Source organism: Aspergillus tubingensis (assembly GCF_013340325.1).
Source record: "Aspergillus tubingensis WU-2223L DNA, scaffold_7, whole genome shotgun sequence".
NCBI lineage: Eukaryota > Fungi > Ascomycota > Eurotiomycetes > Eurotiales > Aspergillaceae > Aspergillus > Aspergillus tubingensis.
In genome coordinates, this window is record NW_023336281.1 from 2,444,838 (window position 1) to 2,464,960 (window position 20,123).

General features: G+C 50.2%; 8 protein-coding genes across 8 annotated transcripts; 4 read left to right on the forward strand and 4 right to left on the reverse strand.

The window, feature by feature from the left end:
• Positions 1-345: 345 nt before the first annotated feature.
• On the forward strand, positions 346-2,261 carry AtWU_05786 (cystathionine gamma-synthase; the record flags this gene model as incomplete). The annotated part of the gene is made up of 3 exons (XM_035500896.1): positions 346-393; positions 464-558; positions 617-2,261. 3 exons carry the CDS (start codon positions 346-348, stop codon positions 2,259-2,261), a joined length of 1,788 nt encoding a protein of 595 aa, XP_035356789.1.
• A 1,479-nt stretch (positions 2,262-3,740) lies between these two features.
• Positions 3,741-5,234, forward strand: AtWU_05787 (uncharacterized protein; the record flags this gene model as incomplete). The annotated part of the gene is made up of 1 exon (XM_035500897.1): positions 3,741-5,234. One exon carries the CDS (start codon positions 3,741-3,743, stop codon positions 5,232-5,234), a length of 1,494 nt encoding a protein of 497 aa, XP_035356790.1.
• A 463-nt stretch (positions 5,235-5,697) lies between these two features.
• On the reverse strand, positions 5,698-7,033 carry sur2 (sphingosine hydroxylase; the record flags this gene model as incomplete). The annotated part of the gene is made up of 2 exons (XM_035500898.1): positions 5,698-6,284; positions 6,343-7,033. The coding sequence occupies 2 exons, from the start codon at positions 7,031-7,033 to the stop codon at positions 5,698-5,700; spliced, it is 1,278 nt and encodes a 425-aa protein (XP_035356791.1).
• A 1,246-nt stretch (positions 7,034-8,279) lies between these two features.
• On the forward strand, positions 8,280-9,172 carry AtWU_05789 (translationally-controlled tumor protein; the record flags this gene model as incomplete). The annotated part of the gene is made up of 4 exons (XM_035500899.1): positions 8,280-8,294; positions 8,514-8,799; positions 8,870-9,029; positions 9,088-9,172. 4 exons carry the CDS (start codon positions 8,280-8,282, stop codon positions 9,170-9,172), a joined length of 546 nt encoding a protein of 181 aa, XP_035356792.1.
• Positions 9,173-9,700: 528 nt separating this feature from the next.
• On the reverse strand, positions 9,701-13,459 carry AtWU_05790 (putative C6 transcription factor; the record flags this gene model as incomplete). The annotated part of the gene is made up of 7 exons (XM_035500900.1): positions 9,701-10,934; positions 10,990-11,060; positions 11,110-11,426; positions 11,479-12,511; positions 12,567-12,606; positions 12,657-13,189; positions 13,247-13,459. 7 exons carry the CDS (start codon positions 13,457-13,459, stop codon positions 9,701-9,703), a joined length of 3,441 nt encoding a protein of 1,146 aa, XP_035356793.1.
• A 652-nt stretch (positions 13,460-14,111) lies between these two features.
• AtWU_05791 (RNA-binding signal recognition particle subunit SEC65) lies at positions 14,112-15,019 on the reverse strand (the record flags this gene model as incomplete). Its single annotated transcript, XM_035500901.1, has 2 exons — positions 14,112-14,497; positions 14,593-15,019. 2 exons carry the CDS (start codon positions 15,017-15,019, stop codon positions 14,112-14,114), a joined length of 813 nt encoding a protein of 270 aa, XP_035356794.1.
• Positions 15,020-16,131: 1,112 nt separating this feature from the next.
• On the forward strand, positions 16,132-17,814 carry AtWU_05792 (aminotransferase, class III; the record flags this gene model as incomplete). The annotated part of the gene is made up of 5 exons (XM_035500902.1): positions 16,132-16,144; positions 16,210-16,515; positions 16,577-16,923; positions 17,023-17,475; positions 17,557-17,814. 5 exons carry the CDS (start codon positions 16,132-16,134, stop codon positions 17,812-17,814), a joined length of 1,377 nt encoding a protein of 458 aa, XP_035356795.1.
• Positions 17,815-18,253: 439 nt separating this feature from the next.
• Positions 18,254-19,120, reverse strand: AtWU_05793 (coiled-coil domain-containing protein; the record flags this gene model as incomplete). The annotated part of the gene is made up of 2 exons (XM_035500903.1): positions 18,254-18,480; positions 18,574-19,120. The coding sequence occupies 2 exons, from the start codon at positions 19,118-19,120 to the stop codon at positions 18,254-18,256; spliced, it is 774 nt and encodes a 257-aa protein (XP_035356796.1).
• Between the last annotated feature and the right edge of the window lie 1,003 nt (positions 19,121-20,123).

Below are 20,123 nucleotides of genomic sequence, written 5' to 3' on the forward strand. Positions count from 1 at the left end.
TGCGCGATTACCGATGAACAGGCGGAGCCGCCTACCCCGCATTGAGTCACCCAAAAAATTTGAATACTTTTGATGCATCTTGACTTAAAACAACTGTTTCCTAAAAGAAAGAAATAACACCCATCTTGGACATCCTTTTGCCTATAATCAAGTTTCCCAAATAGGAAAAGAAAGTCTTGCTGCGGCTTCCCGCAATCCTAGTCCCTTTCCGGCCTTCCCGCCCTATGACTCAAAATTCAGTGCACGGATATTTTCATTAGTCAACTACATCGAGTTATCATAGCTCAACCCATAGTATCATTCCATTTGCATGAATATCGTCCAATTATAGACATTGGGATCAGAATGTCGGTGATAGAGCTTGGTGACTCTATTCCATCGCTCACCTCCCATGTAAGTCACATCCGTTCATGCAGACGTTCGCATTCAAGCCTGTCAGTCAACAACACTTACACTTCCACAGGCCGTGAGCGTGTCCCTACCAACATGGGCGGACAATGTAGGTTATGAGGAAGGTGATAGACGAGTCGTGGACAAAATGACAACAGGCTATCCACGGTACTGTTCAACGTATATGCATCCACGCTTGAATCATGGAAACTAATGTCACGGCCAGATTTTTCATTCATAAATCAATTTGTGCGTTAGCAGATGCTATCATTGCCAGATATGGTAGCCCAAACCAAAAGGCTATGTTGTTTCCTTCCCCAGCATCTGCCCAAAGATGTCGCGACTTTATCAAGGAAAAGGGAGAGCCCGACCTCATCAAAGATGTCGAGGTGATTGATTTGACCCTTGATAAGGGGAAAGAGTCTTCAGAAATCATATTGAAGATTTCCCCCTCGATATCCGCTGTGATCTATCACAGCGACCTCTTCCCAGTAGCGAAGCAGTATTGGCAACACTCTGGTGACGGAATCTCAAGCAGACGTGCTGAGTTTTGCCACTCGCTCTTTGTGGACGGCAAGCTCGTGCCTGCGGTAACGCCGCAACCTGTGATCCCTCAGAAAAGGGGTCCCAGGCGATACCAGCGAGGTTCTGTTGACCTTACTTCCACCCCAACAGACAAAAAGGTCAGCCCAGAAAGAGTCAAGGATGCAGCATTGATCCAGGAAAGCACGCAGTTCCTCGAGGATCGGTTCGGTCGGAATCTTGATTTATCTTTTATTGATAACGCCAAGATCTCCCTCCGTCGACGCATTGCTGGCTCCTTGACAGGAGAAGTGAATCTTGCCGAACCGAAAACGCCCGAGCAAACCTCTAACTCCCACGGAGCGACCCAGGACGATGTATATCTCTACCCCTGTGGAATGAACGCTATCTTCAGCGCCCACCGGATGCTACTCCAGTCTAGAGGCCAGCTGAAGAGTATATCATTCGGCTTTCCATACGTGGACACTCTCAAAATCCTCCAAAAGTTCGGCCCTGGATGCATCTTCTACGGACACGGTTCATCAGAAGACCTGGATGACCTGGAAGCCCGCCTTCAGGCCGGAGAAAAATATCTAGCTCTATTCTGCGAATTCCCCGGAAATCCTCTCTTGAAGTGTCCCGACCTCAAACGGATTAGAAAGCTAGCCGACACCTACGACTTTGCCGTGGTCGTCGACGACACGATCGGAACTTCCATCAACGTCCATGTCCTCCCTTACGCCGACGTGGTCGTCAGCAGTCTCACCAAGATATTCTCCGGAGACTGCAACGTCATGGGCGGCAGCGCAATCCTAAACCCTCAAGGAAGATATTACGACTCCCTGAAGAAAGCCTACGAAGCAGACCATAAAGACAACACCAATTACTGGGCCGAAGACATCATCTTCATGGAACGCAACAGCCGCGACTTCATCAACCGAATCAAGAAGATCAATCACACCACAGAAGCCATCTGTGATCTACTCAAATCCCACCCTCTCGTCAAAGACGTATACTATCCCAAGTATAGCTCAACGAAACAATTCTACGAGGACTGCCGAACCCCAGAAGGTGGATACGGTGGCCTGCTGTCTTTCTTCTTCCACAAGAAAGAACACGCAATCGCGTTCTATGATCGCATCGAGACCGCAAAGGGACCTAGTCTGGGCACTAACTTCACTTTGACTTCACCGTATGTCCTACTGGCTCATTACTGGGAGCTGGAGTGGGCAGGTGGATTTGGGGTACCTCCGGATTTGATCCGCGTTAGTGTGGGTATTGAAGACACGGAGGAACTCGTTTCGAGGTTTGTGGTTGCGTTGAAGGCTGCTGAAGCGGTTGATTCCTGATTCTGTTTAAGCGAGAGTTGTTGTATGCATTTATCTTCTGACACTTCAACCTGTCAAAATCTTGTACCATGTTAGTCTATTATCTAATTCAACCATATGTAGCAGGTACTACTACACCAATATATATCATTGCACACACACACACACACATACACACATACATTCGAGTCAAGAACTAATAGACCCTATCCACACTCCACCACATAAACTAACCTAGCAGCAAAAGCCAACTAAGGCTAGTACGCCCCCCAACCAAGCACAACAAAAAAAAAAAATTTCGAATAATCTAGGTAGTACCACCTCCGTGCGTAAACTTCCGACGACAAGCGACTCAGCCGCATACTTCCGATGGCATGGACAGGCCTTTGTGAGACTTCGCTTAGTTCTCATCCCTTCATGCATGAGGGGGGGAAGTAAACTTTCTAGGTCCCATTTAACCAAATCAGGTAGGGATATGGGGATGGGCGATGTTGTGTTGTGTTACATGGATAAGCGGTGGGGCGGCACAGGTCAGTTGCGGTCGTGGCACGGCATTTAGAATGTGTTGTACTGGCAATGGCTGATCGGAAATGGGGGAGTCGAGATCATATTAATGTATATCTCGATGGGGAGGGGGGATGTTGCGGAGGACATGGGTAGATGCTCTTGATAGTATTGTCATGATATTTCGTGTGTTGTAGGGAGGAGGTATATTTGGCAAGACTGGAGAATTCCGTGAATATTGTGGATGGTAGATGGATTGGGATAAATACATATACTTGAGTATGTCCCAAGGGGAATTGGGTTGACTGTGTTGGGTTAAAGAAAAAAGTACTAATTTTATTCTAAGGCACTATATTATTCATTATGGGAAGGCTATTCCCACCCCAAGTACAAGTCATCCAGTGCGTCAAGTCACTAAGCTCAAGACGTTTCTGATCACAAACCCCCAATTCAGCAACATGTCGAGTGGAACAAGGTGTAACACGAAGCATGCAGGTCACGATTCCCAAGACTCCCAATGTAGTGCACCGTCCATGCATCACCCCAGAAACAACGGAAAACCCGGAGGAAGACACCTTTCTCTCGGTGACAGCCCTCCCATGTGCTACTGTCGGTCGTCCGCGCACGGAAGTTTCCTCATGCCATTCGTTTGGTGGTACAAAGAGGCGGTTTCACCATCGAGACCACCCCGCAGCCGCACGTTCAGCAGCCATATATTCAGCAATTTGAGTTCAAAGTGGTGGACAAGCTTTGAGGTGCGAGGTGGCACAGCACATACTGTTGAAAGTTGCTGAAGCCGAACAACATGCATTATGACAATGTCATTCTCCGAAATAAGAAGCTCCCTGTTAAATTGTGTAGAATGAGTATATAAGCCCCTCCACAGTTTCGTGAAGCAGTGCCCCTGGTTCTCTAGCAGTCCATTATCTCTTATTCTTATCCGATTGTGGTTGACCCTCGACTGTACGGTGCCACAACAAGCACCACTACAAACAGATGTCTCACCAGGCAGATATCATGCCCAGGAAACTTGTTGAGCGCCGCAACCGTATTATCTATCCGTTATCAGTCACTCAGCTCGACCAGCGGGATCTGACTTCGATAGTTGAGATCCTCCTCATTGATAGCGAAAAGGATCGTGCGAAAGTCGCGTATCTGGGCCAGTATCGAGGCTACAGAACGTCTAAGAACATCAAAACTGGGATTCAGACTCTTCGATGGCAACTGCAAGCAAACGCTATGTTCCGATTGCTCTTCGGCCCCTCCAAGATCGTCCTCTGTGAGGTGCACAAGGGATTTAATCCCTGGATTATCCACAGCCTCTTCGAATTACTGGTCAAAGAGGTCACATCGTTCTTGGATGAGCTGTACTGGTTCCTGGAGTATCTCAAAGACGATGTCAAGGAGATGCTGCGCGCTCTTAATTCAATCGCCGGCATGTGGTGGTGTCCTAAAAGCAGGCACGACCTTCCTCCTTTCCATGCGAAGTATTACCAAGAGAACCGTTGCGAGGCGTGTATGCTTGCGCGTGTTGTTGCTAAGGCTGCCGATCTGCAAAATCTTCACGCCACGCTTCTGAGTCGCACAAGAGAAGATAGGTCTGAAAAACACCCTGAGCTTCAGAAGTTCGTTGAAGTGGCCATCAGTATAACCGGATTTACCCCTGATATGCTTCGAGATGGGATGGGATTGGCAGCCAGAGCCAGAGCAGCCCGAAAGGCAGCACGCAAATTCGCGAGAAAACAAATGAAGGGGCCAAGACCAATGCGCTATAAAGGGAAAAAGAAGAGATCCCATTGTATAACCATCCAGTTGAAGGCAGAAACGCCCGAGGAAGCGGAAAAAGAGCGAAAAGAAATTTTGGAGATGTTGGCACGTCTTAAAGGCGAGCCCTCCGAAAAATTGGACGATCTTGCTAATGACATGGCTAGAGAATTCAAGTGCGACGTGGAACGCACAGTCAATGCTAAAGATGAGAAGCTCCCAGACTATGCGGACAACGAGCAAGTGTCAATGCCTGCACCTAGCCATCATCGTGTTAGTCTTGTGAGTGAAACGGAAGTCAGTGATTGTCTATTGGAGGACCCGAGCATCAACGGCGAAGAAACGGACATGACGCCTGCACCGAGCTACCATTCTAACCTAAATGGTGTTGGGTCACAAGAGCCTCCGGTTGTAGGTGCCAACAGCTTGAATAGCACGACTTATTGTCCGCCCACAGTTGCGACTGGATCATCCAACACAGACCAAGCGACTGATATTCGGTCGCGTCTCGGTGACGATGAAACCATACTTTCTATTATTGAGGAGGCTCGCAGAAGTAGCGACAGATTGCCGGTGGAGGCCAAGAGCAATGGATCGGCAATCCCTCGACTCATGCCTGATACGCCAGGGAAGAAATCGGTGAAGTTTGCAGCGCCCAGACATGTTGCACCTGTGCATGGGAGCCGCCTGCCCCAGAACTTCTTGAGGTTCAGAACGTCGTCATGATCGTGTCAAGGGATGCAATATTCGAACCACGCGAGCTGCTGAAATTTGCTCCATGTTCGTATAACGTTATTTCAGGCGCACCCCATAATTCACGATTACTCAGTTTGCTGTAAGTCATCAGAATATGGTAGAAGTGAAATTTATACAGATTATTTAGTAAGGACAAGAATTGAGTGGAATGAACAGAAGGGAAGTGCTCGTCAATTTCCAAATCTCCGTGGTCATGCAGGATGCCCGATTAGTAGATAACCCGAACAGTAGGTGGGTGGGTGAAAAGACATTGTACAGGTCCGTAGCAGGTTCTCATGAACCTGGCTATTAATACAGCGTAAAGGATAATGCAGTGAACAGACAGCGAAGTAGGAAGTAGGAGGCGTCCCGCAACTCCAAAGACCCCCGCTGGGCGGCGAAGACAAAAGGTGGAAGAATTATTACAACGAATTATGAAGGCAAAAAGAATTGACTATAGGACGCTGCTGGCGACGGGGTGGTTTACGCTTCGGAAACCATCGACATGCGGGGAAAGCGTGACGGTCTTTCTGCGGCGAGAGCGAGTGGACTCTGCCGGTCCTTCTTGGGGAACAGCTGCAGGAGTGACACTTCCGGATGCCGGAGTATCAGCACCCGAATTGGTGGCGGAGCTAGCATCGTTGTCAAGCTGCTTCTGAGCAGATTCACGGGAACGTTCGTAACGCAACTTCACATCGCCCTTCCACTGAGTACCGAACCAACGATCCCAGATTGTGAAGAAAGGCTGCGAAAAGTTCGTCTTGATTCCCCAGCTTTGGTGGTGAATGTCATGGTAAGCGGCATTGTTGGATGTAAAATGCTGCAGCGGATCCCAGGGGAAAGCATAGCCGCAGTGATCGTCAACGGTTTTGATGGTAGAAAAGGTGAAGAACCACATGCTCTGGCGAGTCGACATCCGGGCTGTCAAGAATGCGACGCCAGTGCCAGCAGTATCGAGAAGGAATCCTTCAACGGGATGGTTGTAGAGAGCGCCGAAAGCATAGGGAACGTATAAACGATGGTGGCGGGAGTGGAAGGTCACTGGAGACTGTCAATCGATTGCCCAAAGCCGGAATGACTCGAAGAAACTATGACTTACCATAAAGCCACCGGTTCAAATGCATCGCGCGGTGCAGGAAGTACTGCCAGGTATCGACGACGCAAACGCCCCAGATGAACTGCAACGCGGGGACGAAGAACCAGTAGATGAAACCAGCCGTAGAAAGTTCCCAGCTGGTGAAAGCAGGGACCACCGCTTCTGCGCCACTCTCCAGAATAAGGGACTGGGTAAATTGTGGGTAATGCCCGCCTGCAATGGCGCCTCCAAGCATTCCCCAGCCCTTATGCGACAAATTCTTCCCTAAACCCATAGCATCAATACCAAAGAGAGCCAGCAGGTGAGGCAGGCCCCTTTGCATGAGGCGAAGACGGCGAGCCCAAACTGCCACATCATATGCTTCTTTACCCAAACATTCGGGCTCATCCAAATAGCTTACTGCCATGCCCGCGATTGTCTGGACTACTTGCTGGAGCAGAACATCTCTCACTACTTCCCAGCGCGTGACTCGGTTTCGCTTCAACACCTCCGCGGGGGTGTGTAGGCGGTATTGAGGGAAGTAATCGTTGACATCGATAAAGTGATATACCATGGACAAGGCCCAGTAAGCAACGATGGGTAAGATCAAAGCGAGGATATTGTCGGGGATCGGAGCAAGAACCGGCGGGCGGGGAGTCAAGGTATAGGTCGGAAGAGGGGGGAGGTCAAAGACGACCGACGCGTTGGTAGCCATGATGGGATGAGGACGATCGATCGCTAGGACTATGCAAGTCAAGAATTGAGAAAGGTTATTCGACAGACCTACCGCATCGGTCGCGGAGATCAAAGGTGGAAAGGAGATTCGATTGAAAGAGAAATGAGATCGCAATCACAGTCGGATGCAAGTAGGGCAGTGAGAGGTTCCTGGCGCAGGCCAAAGATATAGCAGGAGATTTAAGGGCCCGTGGGACAACGCAATGATTATGAACCGGCGATGGCGAGATATCTGATCGGGGATCCTGGTCAGGTCCAAGGCCCACCAAAATCAGGGGACGCAAATGGCACCAAGTGCCGAGGAACCGATGGGGTAGTGGTGAGGGATTAATTAGAAAGGAGGGTTCAAAAAGAATGACCGCGAGGTTCAGATTACCATCGACTGTAGCAGTAGTCAAGGAATCCAGCACCGGGATGAAAAAGATAACAATAGTCGAAGGGCGGCCAAAGGAGTGTCTACCGCGAGTTGGAAGGTCAAGACGGAGAGAAAAGTCACGGGTGGAATTGGCAAGCAGGAGTGGCGCCACGGGATCGTGAGGCCGACCGATAGCTGCACGATGTTGTACTGGTATGTATTACATTATATGATACCACTATTCAGCATGATGTTATCATGGAAGATGATTGTTATGTATCAGTAATATACCACTGTATGTTACCGACAGAAGACCCCTTAGCCACAGTGATTATGCCTCAGGCATGAGGATATCTGGAGTGGGAAGATCGGATGCCGGAGCCCAACTGACATGTCAGCCGAGCTAGAATAATACTACCCCAACATCTAACTACAGAGTAAAACCAATTCCCTTAAAGAAAGAAAAGGATTGATGCCGCCGTAGTCTGGACTCACAGCCTTGTCCTTCATTTTCCTTTTTGCCTCAAATTTTTTTTTTCCCTCATCGCCTGTCAGAATTTGCCATCGGGGCAATGGACGAAAAAGACAACAAAAAAAAAAGAAAAAAACGATGATTGGGATCTTTCTTTTTGGGCCAGACGAGTCGACCAGGCCCAAATGGGACTAGCGGCAAGCGGTGCCCCTCGAGCGACGGAAAATCGACCGTGAAAAAAACCCCACCACGAGAAACTGGAAAGGAAAAGCGCCACTAAATATTAATCTTCATTTTTCCCCTCCTTCCCCTTCTTCTCCTCTTCCCTCCGTCTCTCTCTCCTCACCTGCCACTTCTCTCCTCCTGTGACTTCGTCCACTTCTTCATACACCCGCCAAAATGATCATTTACACTGTTCGTATACCCTTCTAAGTCTACCTCTGTTCTTGTTGCGATCCTCCAGCAATGCAAGGATGCGTGAAAAGAACAACAAACGGTTGCATTAATCCTGCAGCCTTGTTGCGTCTCCTCTGCTTCCTTACCTGCAACCATTTTCATCATCATTATTACCATCATCATATCCTCGCATCTGAAATTTGCATGCCTCCAAATTACTGACGTCCGTCCTTATAGGATATCGTCTCCGGCGACGAGGTTCTCGCCGACACCTACAAGATCCAGGAGGACCCCGAGAGCAAGCTCCTTTGGACCTGCGACTGCCGCAAGTACCTCAAGAAGAGCAACGAGGACTTCCAGCTCGAGGGTGCCAACCCCTCCGCTGAGGGCGGTGATGATGATGCCGGTGGTGAGGGTGAGGCCGTCATGGTCCACGACATCGAGGACCAGTTCCGTCTCAACTGGCTCAAGACCGAGGAGGGCCTGAAGCCCTCCAAGGATGCCTTCAAGGGTCACCTCAAGAGTATGTTCTCGCACTTCTGAGATACGGTTCAGTTATTTCACCCCAATGCTAACGAGTCTACCCTGTACAGGCTACGTCAAGAAGGTCCTTGCCAGGCTCACCGAGACCGGTGCTTCCAAGGAGACCATCGATGAGTTCAAGGCTGGTGCTGCCGGTGCTGTCAAGAAGATCCTTGGCAACTACGACAACTACGATGTTATGATGGGTCAGTCCATGGACGGTGATGCTATGTACGTTTATTCTGCCATCCATCTTCTGGTTGCAACTAAAACTAACTTACCGAACCAGGCACATCCTGATTGACTTCCGTGAGGACGGTGTCACCCCCTACGCTACCCTCTGGAAGCACGGTCTCCAGGAGGTCAAGGTCTAAATTCAGACACTGCAGTCATGCGAATAATTGTTGTCATGAATTGAAAAAGAAAGAGAAGAGACACTGAAAATGCGATCTCTTAATACGAGCAACCAAGGGTCCCCGGAAATTAGCTGTCCAGGAGTTTGGACTCCTGGGTTCCCGCTAACGCGTCCCTTCTGGCTATTGCTAATTATCTTTCCCTTCGCATCTTGATATCACATCATGCTCCTGCGTCGCATATCTTCTGCGTCCTTCTTGATTAAAGTCACGCCTCATGAAATCCATAACTGTTACGTCTTTTTCTATTTCTGATCACATATTATTCCATCGTCTAGCGGTTCTTCCGTTTGACACATAATCATCTTCCAACCTCAAGACACTGAATCCAGTTGTAACAGTAGATCTCAACCTCAAAAGATGAGTTCAATCAAAAAAGTAGAAGAATAGAACCGCTATATACACAATAATCGAGAACTAAATTTATACCCTCCAACCAACCAACCAACCAAACACCTCCAATTAGACATACATTAAGTACTAAGTAAATCAACAATAACCCACCCAATCAGACCCCCTCACCTCCCCCATCCCAACCTCATTACCACCACCACCACCACTACCACTACCAACATTCCCAAAACTACCCCTCCCCACACCACCATCAAGCCCCATCCTCAAAGGCGAAGCAGCAGCATTAGCATAAGCCGCACTGCTCAAATCCCCAAACTCGAATCCCGTGACCGGATCCAACTCCATCAACTCATCCGCCACCGGCAGATGCTGCCCGAAGACAGCGTCCCACTGGTCCCAATCGAAGTTTAAGTTCGGATCCACCATTGATGGCGGTGTGGGGGCCCCCGGGATGGGTTGGCTGGTGGGTGAGATGGCTGTGTCCATGAAGGACGGAAGAGGAGCTGCTTGTATAGGACCAGGAGGAGGAGGGGTATTAGTTGGTAGTTGTGGTGCTTGCTGCGGCTGCGGGGTGTTGTTGAAGGTGCTGGCGAAGATGTTAGGGTTCAAGGGGGCGATGCTTTCGGGGGAAGAGATGGGGGAGTTGCTGGCGAGGGGGGAGGTGGTAGTGTCCATGGGGTATTTGGGGGGTGTTGGGGATTGGGGCAATGGAGGAGGAACGGGAGCGGTTCTTGATTGCGGGCTTGGGAGGATAGGAGCAGGGGCAGGAGGAGGGAGTTGATAGCGGAGAGGGCTTGGACGGGAGTTGTTATTAGTGGTAGCTGGGTTGGGAAGTTGATGGGAGCGAGTCATGTTGTAGAACATTTTGGAGAAGTCGGTGAGTTGGCGGCGGGTGGTAACGGCGGAAGGAGGATGGTAGGTTGAGGGGGAGGGACTGCCGCTGGTGTAGCAGGGGTCATTGTTGGCGTAATCTTCGGGGAGAGACGTGACGCCTGCTTGGATCTGGGCTTGTTCGGACCATAGTCTGTGAGGATCCAGGCCGGCTTTTTGCCATGCTTTTTGGCGTAGGCGTCGGATCATGTCCCATGCTTCGCGGCCGCCGTCTTTCAGGGGTCGTTGGGTTGAGATGCCGTCTTCGCCGCCGACGACGCCGCCGTCGGGGCCTGTCATGGAGAAGATCTTGTCGATGTAGGCGCGGGATTTGGGGGCCTCTGGGCTGTAGGGTCGTTCGTAGAGGTCGATGAGCATGATCATGGTCGCGTGCATTGGTTGGTGATTGCCGGGCCAACTCCATTGGAAAGGTTGGAAGTCGGGGTCAGTTGCGAGTGAGACGAACTTCTCCATGAAGCCGTGACAGTGGCGGAGTGCGCTGTGGTTTGTTAGTGGTTTGTGTCTAGTTTGTGGATGGTGATGTTGGACAGTACCTCTGTCTTGCAGCCGGCCAGATTCGACTTTTGGCGTTCTTCAGGAAAGGCTGATAAGCGACGCAAAAAGCCTGGTAGGTTTGGTTAGCAGGATTATCGGTCCATTTGAAAAACACTCACTTTGTCTATGAAAAGAGACATGAGGATCCTAGCCCATTTGTGGAAGGATACAAGGACAGGCGAATGGTACTGCTCTGCACATCCATTGGGCCCATCCGCCGGCAGTTCGGTGCGGGAATCTGCTTGTGAGGATAAAGACCATGATCTAGTAGATGACACTGGAGACGAAGTATCAAGCGAGTTTGCTTCTGGTATCCGGTTAATGATAGAGTTGAGTTTGTATTGCAGATCAACCAATATCGACCTCAGCTCCTCCATGTCCCTTCGCGTGACGGGTTTTGTACCAAGCTGGATCTTCATGATCCGGCGAACAGCGCCTGCAGGGTTGTTAGATCTCGTAACCTATGGACGTATACTTCAGATACTTACGAGCCATCGTATATTTGCCCTTGGCCGATAGGTAGTAAACGTTAACCATAGAAGGCCCACCACATACGGTTGGATCATCGGGGTTATCCGGTGGCCTCATGCCGGTCATGACAAGCCTCTCATATTTCTCGGCAGCGGGAGTTCCAAGAAGAGTGTCTTTAACCTCGCTAGTCTCGCGAACATCCCAGTAGTTCTCATCACTGACCAGGGGAGGCAGACCGCTGGACATGGCCACTACGCCGTCCATGTGTACAATGTGCCACCATATACGGCGACGGTATTCCGCGTCGCTGGGGCCAATGCCGAATTTAGCAGGGTCCCGATGCAAACCCATAGTCTGGGCCACCCTCATGGCAAGACTGATGAAGAGACTACTGGTTAGAGGCTCTTCCTCCTTGGAAAGAATGGTCTGGACCAGCAGATATGCAGATAAACCTTGCATGGACGGACTGCGAGGGAACGATATCTTGGATAGCCAGCGCGTTACCTCCTCACTGTATGCCTTGGACAGACCTGAGCGGGATGACACGTTGAACTCAGCCTTGATTGTTCGTATTGAGACAGTGACGGAACCGCCATACCAGATGGCATAAAGCAAAGGGATAAAGGATGGGTCAGGGCAAGACTCCCCAGAGTAGCTACTTGAATCATACCAATCCCAGAAGGAGTTGTAAAGCTTCAGAATGGTAGGCGGGTGCACAACTGGGGTAATGGCGTGTATTCCAGACATAAATCCTTTGTACAGGATATGGCTCTGTCGTTTTGTCGGCATGTTCTCAAGCATCTCTGGCTCCACTATCTTGTCATTCACAGAAGGCGATTCGCTTGACGGAAACAAAACAGACTTCTGGAATGTCTGTACTCTGCTAAGCTTCTCGGCAGGCTCGCTGACACCGTCAGCCGACTCTTTCCACTGGCGTCCCGGTGTTGTAACCATAGGTTCCGTTCCCGCATCGTCAACGGGGCTCTCATTGAAGGCTGGTTCGTTGTGCGATCGATTCTGATCCCTGAGCAACTGATTGAGCTCATTTATCTAGTGATACTTAGCATAGTCCTTCAATGAAAGGCTGGAAACTTCTTCAGCATACCTCATGAGAAATATAAGCCCAATAAGTCGTCCCGACGTATCTAACCCATTGTCAATATAGAGCCCTCCCGACCACAAAACAAAACCATACCTTGATCGCCCTCCATCCTCCAAGCTCAAATGGCCAAGATTCAAGCTCCCCACAGGATCCACCAGATCAGTAGCATGGCCTGCGGGGATAGGAAATTCATCGCCACTAGACTCAGCCGCGCGACGCGGACTATCCGGACGGGAACCAGCAGTTGGCTTTAAGGCCGCAATATTGCTCAAACGAGGATCACCCTCAGCCGGCTCGAGTTTCACATTTGGTGCCAGCCGTTGCTTTCCTGCGACATCCGGCGGCTGATTCGTCTTGCTCAGCCTCTCGATCATCGAGGTGAGTTTATCCAAACGCGCCTCAATGGCTTGCGACCGTTGCTCGGAAGCTCCACTTTGCTTCAGATGACCGTAAATAGATTGTATATCATCGATATCCTCCTCAATAGGTCGCGACGACTCCCTCCTCCGCTTGACGCCATGTCCGTTCTTCGATATGCTCGAGCGCGACTCCGTATCCTTTTGTGGCGCCGCATCGTAGACACATTCGGTACCGTTTTTCACGCAGTTGCCGCAAATCGGATGGACCTGTAAATTTGCTTGTCAGACCAGTTCAAGACTCACAAACAGTCTAGGACTATGCACCTTGTCGCATTTGACCTTTCGCCTCCGACAAGTGTGGCAGCTGTAGCTGGCGCGATTGCGGGTGATTTGACGGCCCCCAGCCTTCCCAGTCTTAGGAGCAGCAGAAGACGAAGAGCCTGAGGCAGGGGAGTCATAGCTAGAGCGAAATTGGGATCGGGGGGTTCCGTTCATCTGCCCGTAGCCGGGCAGAATGCTCGGTGGGCTTGTATTCATGGTCCGTCGGTCGCAGTGGCGGGGTTCTATGATCCATCGACAGGACGCAGGGAGTGGTTCATGAGGGAGTGCACATGAGTGTCAACCCATGTATGTGAGTCGCGACTACTCGGGTGTCGATCGAACAATTGTGCGCTTGTTGGAAAAATAAAATGGAAGCAACCGCGCAGTGATTGAAGCTGAAGCTGAGAGGAACAGCGGCGGAGGATGACTCTGGGGTAAAAGAGGCCGCGGTTCTACTTATCGGCGATTGCGCCGGCTCGGCCAATGACAGCGACCATATACGCAAGACGGTCGGATGGTCCTCCCGAGAAACTCGGAGTGATTTGGATTGACCCATGATTATTTACTGAGAGGTGTGAGGTCTTGCAGAGCATGGTCTAGGTACGCAATAAATTTTTTTGGGAATGATCTCCGCAGAATAAAGTAGAGAAGCGACGGCTGCCATCCGCTGCGGAGACGGAAGATGGCACCTGACAGCTACATCCAATACCACAAACCAGACATGTCCCCACTCATTGATCATTTCATTCGACTTGGTATCAAGAGAACAGCAGAGATGCCCTCTATACATGAATCATCATAACGCCTTTCGCCCGTGCCAATGCAATCAAAAGCCTATGTACCACATGAAGAAACACCGACAAGTGCTTCACGCCTTGCCCTTCTTCTTATCCTTCTTCTTCTTTTCGCTGCCTCCAGCAGACGGGCTTCCACCCATGCCCCCCATTCCCCCCATTCCTCCCATCATCCCCGCCAGATCCGGCATTCCAGGTATCTGGGGCATGCCGGGCATACCCTGCATGTTCTGCATCTCAGCCATGGCGTCCTTGAGCGGGTTATCGCTGACTCCACCACCGCTGTAGGCCGGAGAGTGTATAGGCAGAATCTTTCCAATCTTCCATCCACGGGGAGCGACGGGCGCAGCAGGTAGTTTCTCGGGCATGGGGAGTCCTCGGATTCTAAGACGGTAGGGGGATTCTTCGGTGGTAGGGTGAGCCTTGAGGTATTGCGCCACGAGGATGTAAAGGTGGTGTTCTGCAGTCATGGTTAGATAAAGGAAACTGCAATCAAGCCATATCAAAAGGGGTCGACTCTGATAGTAACCTGCGAACAGGTTGGGGTACACTGACTGTTCTTGATTCTCGAGTTGACCAGCTTCCCGTCCTCGTTCTTCAGCAGGACACGCACACGTCCAGGGTTGGCCCAGTCCTTGGGATGCAGCTTCTCAGGCTCGAATCCGACATTCAGTCCCAACATCTGCACCGCATCGACAATGTCCCTCGCTAACGGGTTCTCAACCGCCAGCTCACTTCCAACCTTGCGGCCCTCCGCGCGGGACCGCGACTTGTCGAAGTATATCGGGTACAGGCATTGATAATGCTTGGGGATCTCGCGCTGAGGTTCAGGAGCGGGCCTCATGGGTATTGAGCCGGACATAGGTACTCCAGCTCCAGAAAGGATGGACTCATTGGCGAAGTTGGCGGGCGAGGAATCGGAGGGAGCAACTTCCTCCGGGTCAGAGTCGTACACCTCCTCTACTTGGGCGTGTCGTGACATGATTAAGACTCAGTATAGGTAATAATAACAGCGTAGAAAAATATGTATAAGATTAAGACACGCTAATGTGTCCGGAGCGGAAGGTTGAGCAGGTGGGCTGTTGTAGTGAAGCCGTGGTGGCCTTTCTGTGCGGCAGGGAGTTTTAGTGGCCAACCAACTGCGGAGCGGAGAGCTTTGTCCGCCCACCGCCCGCATCGCAGCGGAGATACCCATCACTAGTACTACATGCAGCCCTTGATTTGCTTCTGAGCAACTGCTCTATTATGTACCGTACAAACCTTACCTTTGTTTGCTGCAGATGATGCACATGATTATGCCTTGACATTGTCGCTCTAATAGGTCCTGTACGCCGAGCTTTACTTCCCACATCGCCTATCTGGGATTCAAGGGTTGCAATGTGTTAGACCAGCTCTCTACCTCTACGACTCCCGCAGTTCTGCCTGGATACTAATTAGGGTTGACGATGGAAGAGATATCCCAGAAAAGGGTCGACTTCGGCATAGAGGGCATCGTAGGGCACCAAGCTAGGATGGCACTCATTACCATGGAACATCCAGCGATAGAATCCTGATTGACATAGTATCCAACGGATTCCTACTAGTAGCTTATATATAAGCTGACACGACATGTAGAGACATTCTCATTGATGTACTATACTAAGTTGATGTCCACTCAAAGGCATGGTGTAGCAACAAGTTGTCGCAGTGCGACCCCTTCGTGATCCATCATTAACAAAGCCAAGATGTTGCATCGCCTTAAGCGAGGGAGGTTACTCATCTCCGCGTCAGCAGGAGATGATGGAGAGATGGACGACTCAAACGAGCACGATAACCACCATCAGGTCGGAGATCGGCCCGTCGGCGGAGACGGCCAACCATGCGCTCGGCTTCCTAGGATTGGGTTGCCGGCTCCCCGCCGGACTCCATCCCCGCTCCTCCCCACACCCTGAGTCACTAAGTGATATCAAGAAGAGGGAGCAGTCGAAAGGGCTTATCGCAGACATAAATAGCCCTGCATCATGCTGCAATCATGGCTTCAGAAATATTTATCCAGCTCTATGCACTGAATCTACATTTGTTCTACTCCTACGACTATCTATATCCTCTTCAATCATGAGCAAGCCAGGTACGTTCCAACTAGTAGTATACCAGACAATCTTAATCCATTGTTCCTAGCTCACGAAGAGCCAGAGACTGTCACCCAAAGCTCCGTCCTCCACCGTGATACCCGCTTCGTTCCCAAGAAAGCTATCGGCGGTAAAGGCAGCTACATCTTCCTTGAGGATGGCACCAAGTTTCTCGATTCGACCGGTGGTGCCGCCGTATCCTGCCTAGGCCATGGCCATGAGGAGGTCAGCCAAGCGGTGATTGATCAAATCAACAAGTTGTCATACTGCCATACGGCATTCTTTGGGACAGAAGCATCGGAAGAGCTTGCTACCTTCCTTACTGAGTCGACTGGAGGCAAGCTCTCGAAGTTGCTCGTTGTGAATTCTGGTACGTCAACACACCCACTCTTCACGACCTTTCGATCAAAGGAGTACTCACGTATGCCCAGGCTCCGAGGCTGTCGAGGCCGCACTGAAATTAGCCCGTCAATACTTCGTCGAGCTACCCACTCCCCAATTACAACGATCCAGGTTCATTGCCCGGAAGCCCTCCTACCACGGCGTCACTCTAGGTGCCTTGTCAGTTGGCGGACACATGATACGTCGAGAGCCTTTTGAGCCAATCCTAGCAAACAACACATCCCACGTCTCGCCTTGTTACCCCTACCGAGGCAAGAAAGCAGGTGAGTCCGACGCGGATTACGTCGCCCGGCTAGCAGCAGAGCTCGACGCAGAGTTCCAGCGCGTCGGACCAGAAAATGTCTGCGCTTTCATTGCAGAGCCGGTTGTAGGAGCGGTAAGCAAGCAACCCTTCTTAAATTCAACATCAGGCCCTCGACAGAGCCACCTCTTCCACACAAAGCTCAGCAACTAACGCAAGCAACCATCAAACCAGGCCCTAGGCGCCGTCCCCGCCCTCCCTGGCTACTTCCCCGCCATGAAAGCAATCTGTGAAAAGTACGGTGCGCTTTTCATTCTAGACGAGATCATGAGCGGGATGGGACGCTGCGGTACCCTCCACGCCTGGGAACAAGAGGACGTAGTTCCCGATATCCAAACCATCGGCAAGGGACTAGGAGGCGGATATGCACCCGTCTCTGGTATCCTCATCAGCGAGAAAGTCGTCGGGGCCCTCGACAAAGGCACAGGGGTGTTCCGGCACGGCCAAACGTACCAAGGCCATCCTATTGCATGTGCTGCCGCGTTAGCCGTGCAGAAGGTCATCAAACGGGATAACCTGCTCGAGAATGTCAGGAACATGGGTAAGTACTTGGAAGAAAGGTTACGGGGCAGCTTAGAGCAACATCCGTATGTGGGCGATATCAGAGGGAAGGGGCTGTTCTGGGGTGTAAGTAATTCCCCTTGTTCCACGATCTTTTGTCCTCTGAGGATCGGATCGGATGAAGACTAATGTGCCTTGTGTCTGCAGATCGAATTCGTGAAAGACAAAGAGACCAAAGAACCATTCAGTCCGGACAAGGGCGTGGCGTTTCTGATCCAAGAGACCGGGTTGAAACCGGAGTATGGGGTGTCGTTGTATGCTGCTAACGGGACGGTGGATTGTATGAAAGGGAACCATATCATTCTGGCGCCGCCGTATAATATCTCCAAGGAGGAGATCGATATCATCGTGGATACGGCGGTCAAGGTGCTTGATGTTGTTTTTGCGAAAGTTAGTGCAGCTTAATGACGGGATATGGAATTGCTTGCAGTAGACTCTGCTGCTAAGGATACGTACGCAGTTGTTGCGATGGTGCATTGACTGATTGCATCAGCAGTCAATGCGAGGGTCCGTCTGTCTTGTTGAAGGATGGAGGGTAGTCAACTAGATCCATTTTAAGGAGAATACAATTGATGTCTCTTTATAATATGTCAAGACGTAGGGTCAAAGATACATGGATTTGATCTATCTAGATCTCAAGAAGATGGTTGGTGGTTGGATTGGGTGGTCAGAGGCCACACAGGAAGAAGAGGCGAAGGATCAGCTGACAGCTGCCTGGCTGCAGTGAATGTCTCAACATAATACAAAAAAGCACTAAAGCATCCGAGTAGAAAGAAAAGAATCAAAGCCACAGCCATCTTGGTCTCACGCAGTCCACGTCATCGTTTCAAGCCTGCCAGTGCTGTCATCGCACCAATCTGCTAGCAACCCAGAAAGCCTTATATGCTTCATGGAGTTCATTATGCTGAGCATCTGCTTGCATGGGATCCAAGTAATCACCTGCATACCCAGCTGAAACCAAGGCATCTAGAAATTTGTAGAACCGTTCCTCAAATAAGTCAATTCCTATTCTCTTCTCAGAGGCCTTGACTGTGGCATGTCTTTCTATTACATTGATTATCGGAATGTAGTCTTAATGTAGGTAAGGTCAGCCCCTGGATAAACAAAATGGGAAATACAGGAATGCTAATAGAGATCCGGCGGATATAATATATCAAAACTTACCGATCTTCTTAGCAAGGCTAGGATCAACCCCATAGAGAAGCACAAAGGTATCCCGGTCATTGCGTGGTGGGTGTATCTTTCCACCTTCATCGAGATAACGCGAATCTTCTTCATAAAAGGAGGCATCCGCCTTGAAATGGCCTCCATGGGCTCTTACATTTCCAATACGGATGAGTCGTTGAGTTTCAACCGCCGTATCATTCAAAACATCTCTTCGGAACGAGGAGAGGAATCTGTCTCTGATATCGATGAAACCATTGCTGAATTGTGCGCGCGCCTGCAGCCCGAACTGATCAGATGCGTGTTGAGATTCGGCCAGTCTTTGTTCAATTCCGGCCAGTTCTTGTTGAAATTCGGACAGTTCTTGTTTAGTCCCGGCCAGTTCTTGTTTAGTTCCGGCCAGTTCCACTCCAAGCTTTTCAATATCCTTGCGGAGCTGATCAACCTCTGAGTGTATAACTGTTATCATCTCGTCTCTCTCAGCTTCCACGAACAGTTCATCGCCTTCAAGAAATTCAGAAAGCGACCGCTTTGTAGCAGCAACCATTTTTGAGACTCGGGCCCAAGATTTACTTGTTGACTGGGAAGCCGCGGTAGAAAGGTTGTTTGGGAAAGCACGTTGACACTGCGTCTTGGGAAGGTGTCGCTCCGATGGGGTACTGCCGTTCTTGAAGGCGTGGGTTAAGAAACGCTGGAGAATAGCACGTCGTAAAAAGTATGGTTATGAGCTTTGAATAAAGGAAGTAGTAAGGTGAGAATGTGAGGGGTGAAATATATGTACCGGGAGGTAAGTAGATGATGTCTGCATTATGGTGTATCTACGTAGGTACCGTATCCATAGGCGGGTACTGACGGGGATCTGATGAAATAGTACGGAAAGCTCTGTGTTTCCGAGCAAGTGAATGTACAGTGAATGGTGATTTCGTCCTTCCTCTGTCCTCTGGAACCATGTCGTCTCACGCAGTACTCCCCAAGGCTCAACATGAAATGATTAAGCCCTTGGATCAGGCTTGGCCTACCGGAAGGCTTACAGGCATGTCACTCTATTATGAGATTTTCATTTCTTTTGAGCTGTGCTAGGTAATTTGTTCAGTGAGGAAATAGTGAAGTTCAAGTGGAACATATCAAGAAGCTTAATTCTTTCTGCTTGGGTACTTCCCTTTTGCTTTCTGTCCACATACTACGCCTACTCTACTCATACTTCCCGTTTATCCACTTTTTCCCCCTTCACAATGAAAAACGCTCCAAGAAATCAAAAGGCCCTGCTCCTGCTGACTTTGAGATCTACACAGACGAACGAGCAACCGCTATAGTATCGTCGAATATCAATATTAAACCGCCGAATCCCTGAAGCCGATGAAATGCGCGTGGAAGCTGTGAAAGACGAGATGATAACAGGAAATAACGCCGGTGTCGAGTTGGCTCGCCAGAACGCAAGACTATCTATCCTAGAGATGAAACTGGCCAGAGAATGAGTGTTGAGTATACCCTTGGGTTTGCTAAGATCCGAGGAAGATTTCTTTCCAGCTACCGATGACCACATGGCCGAT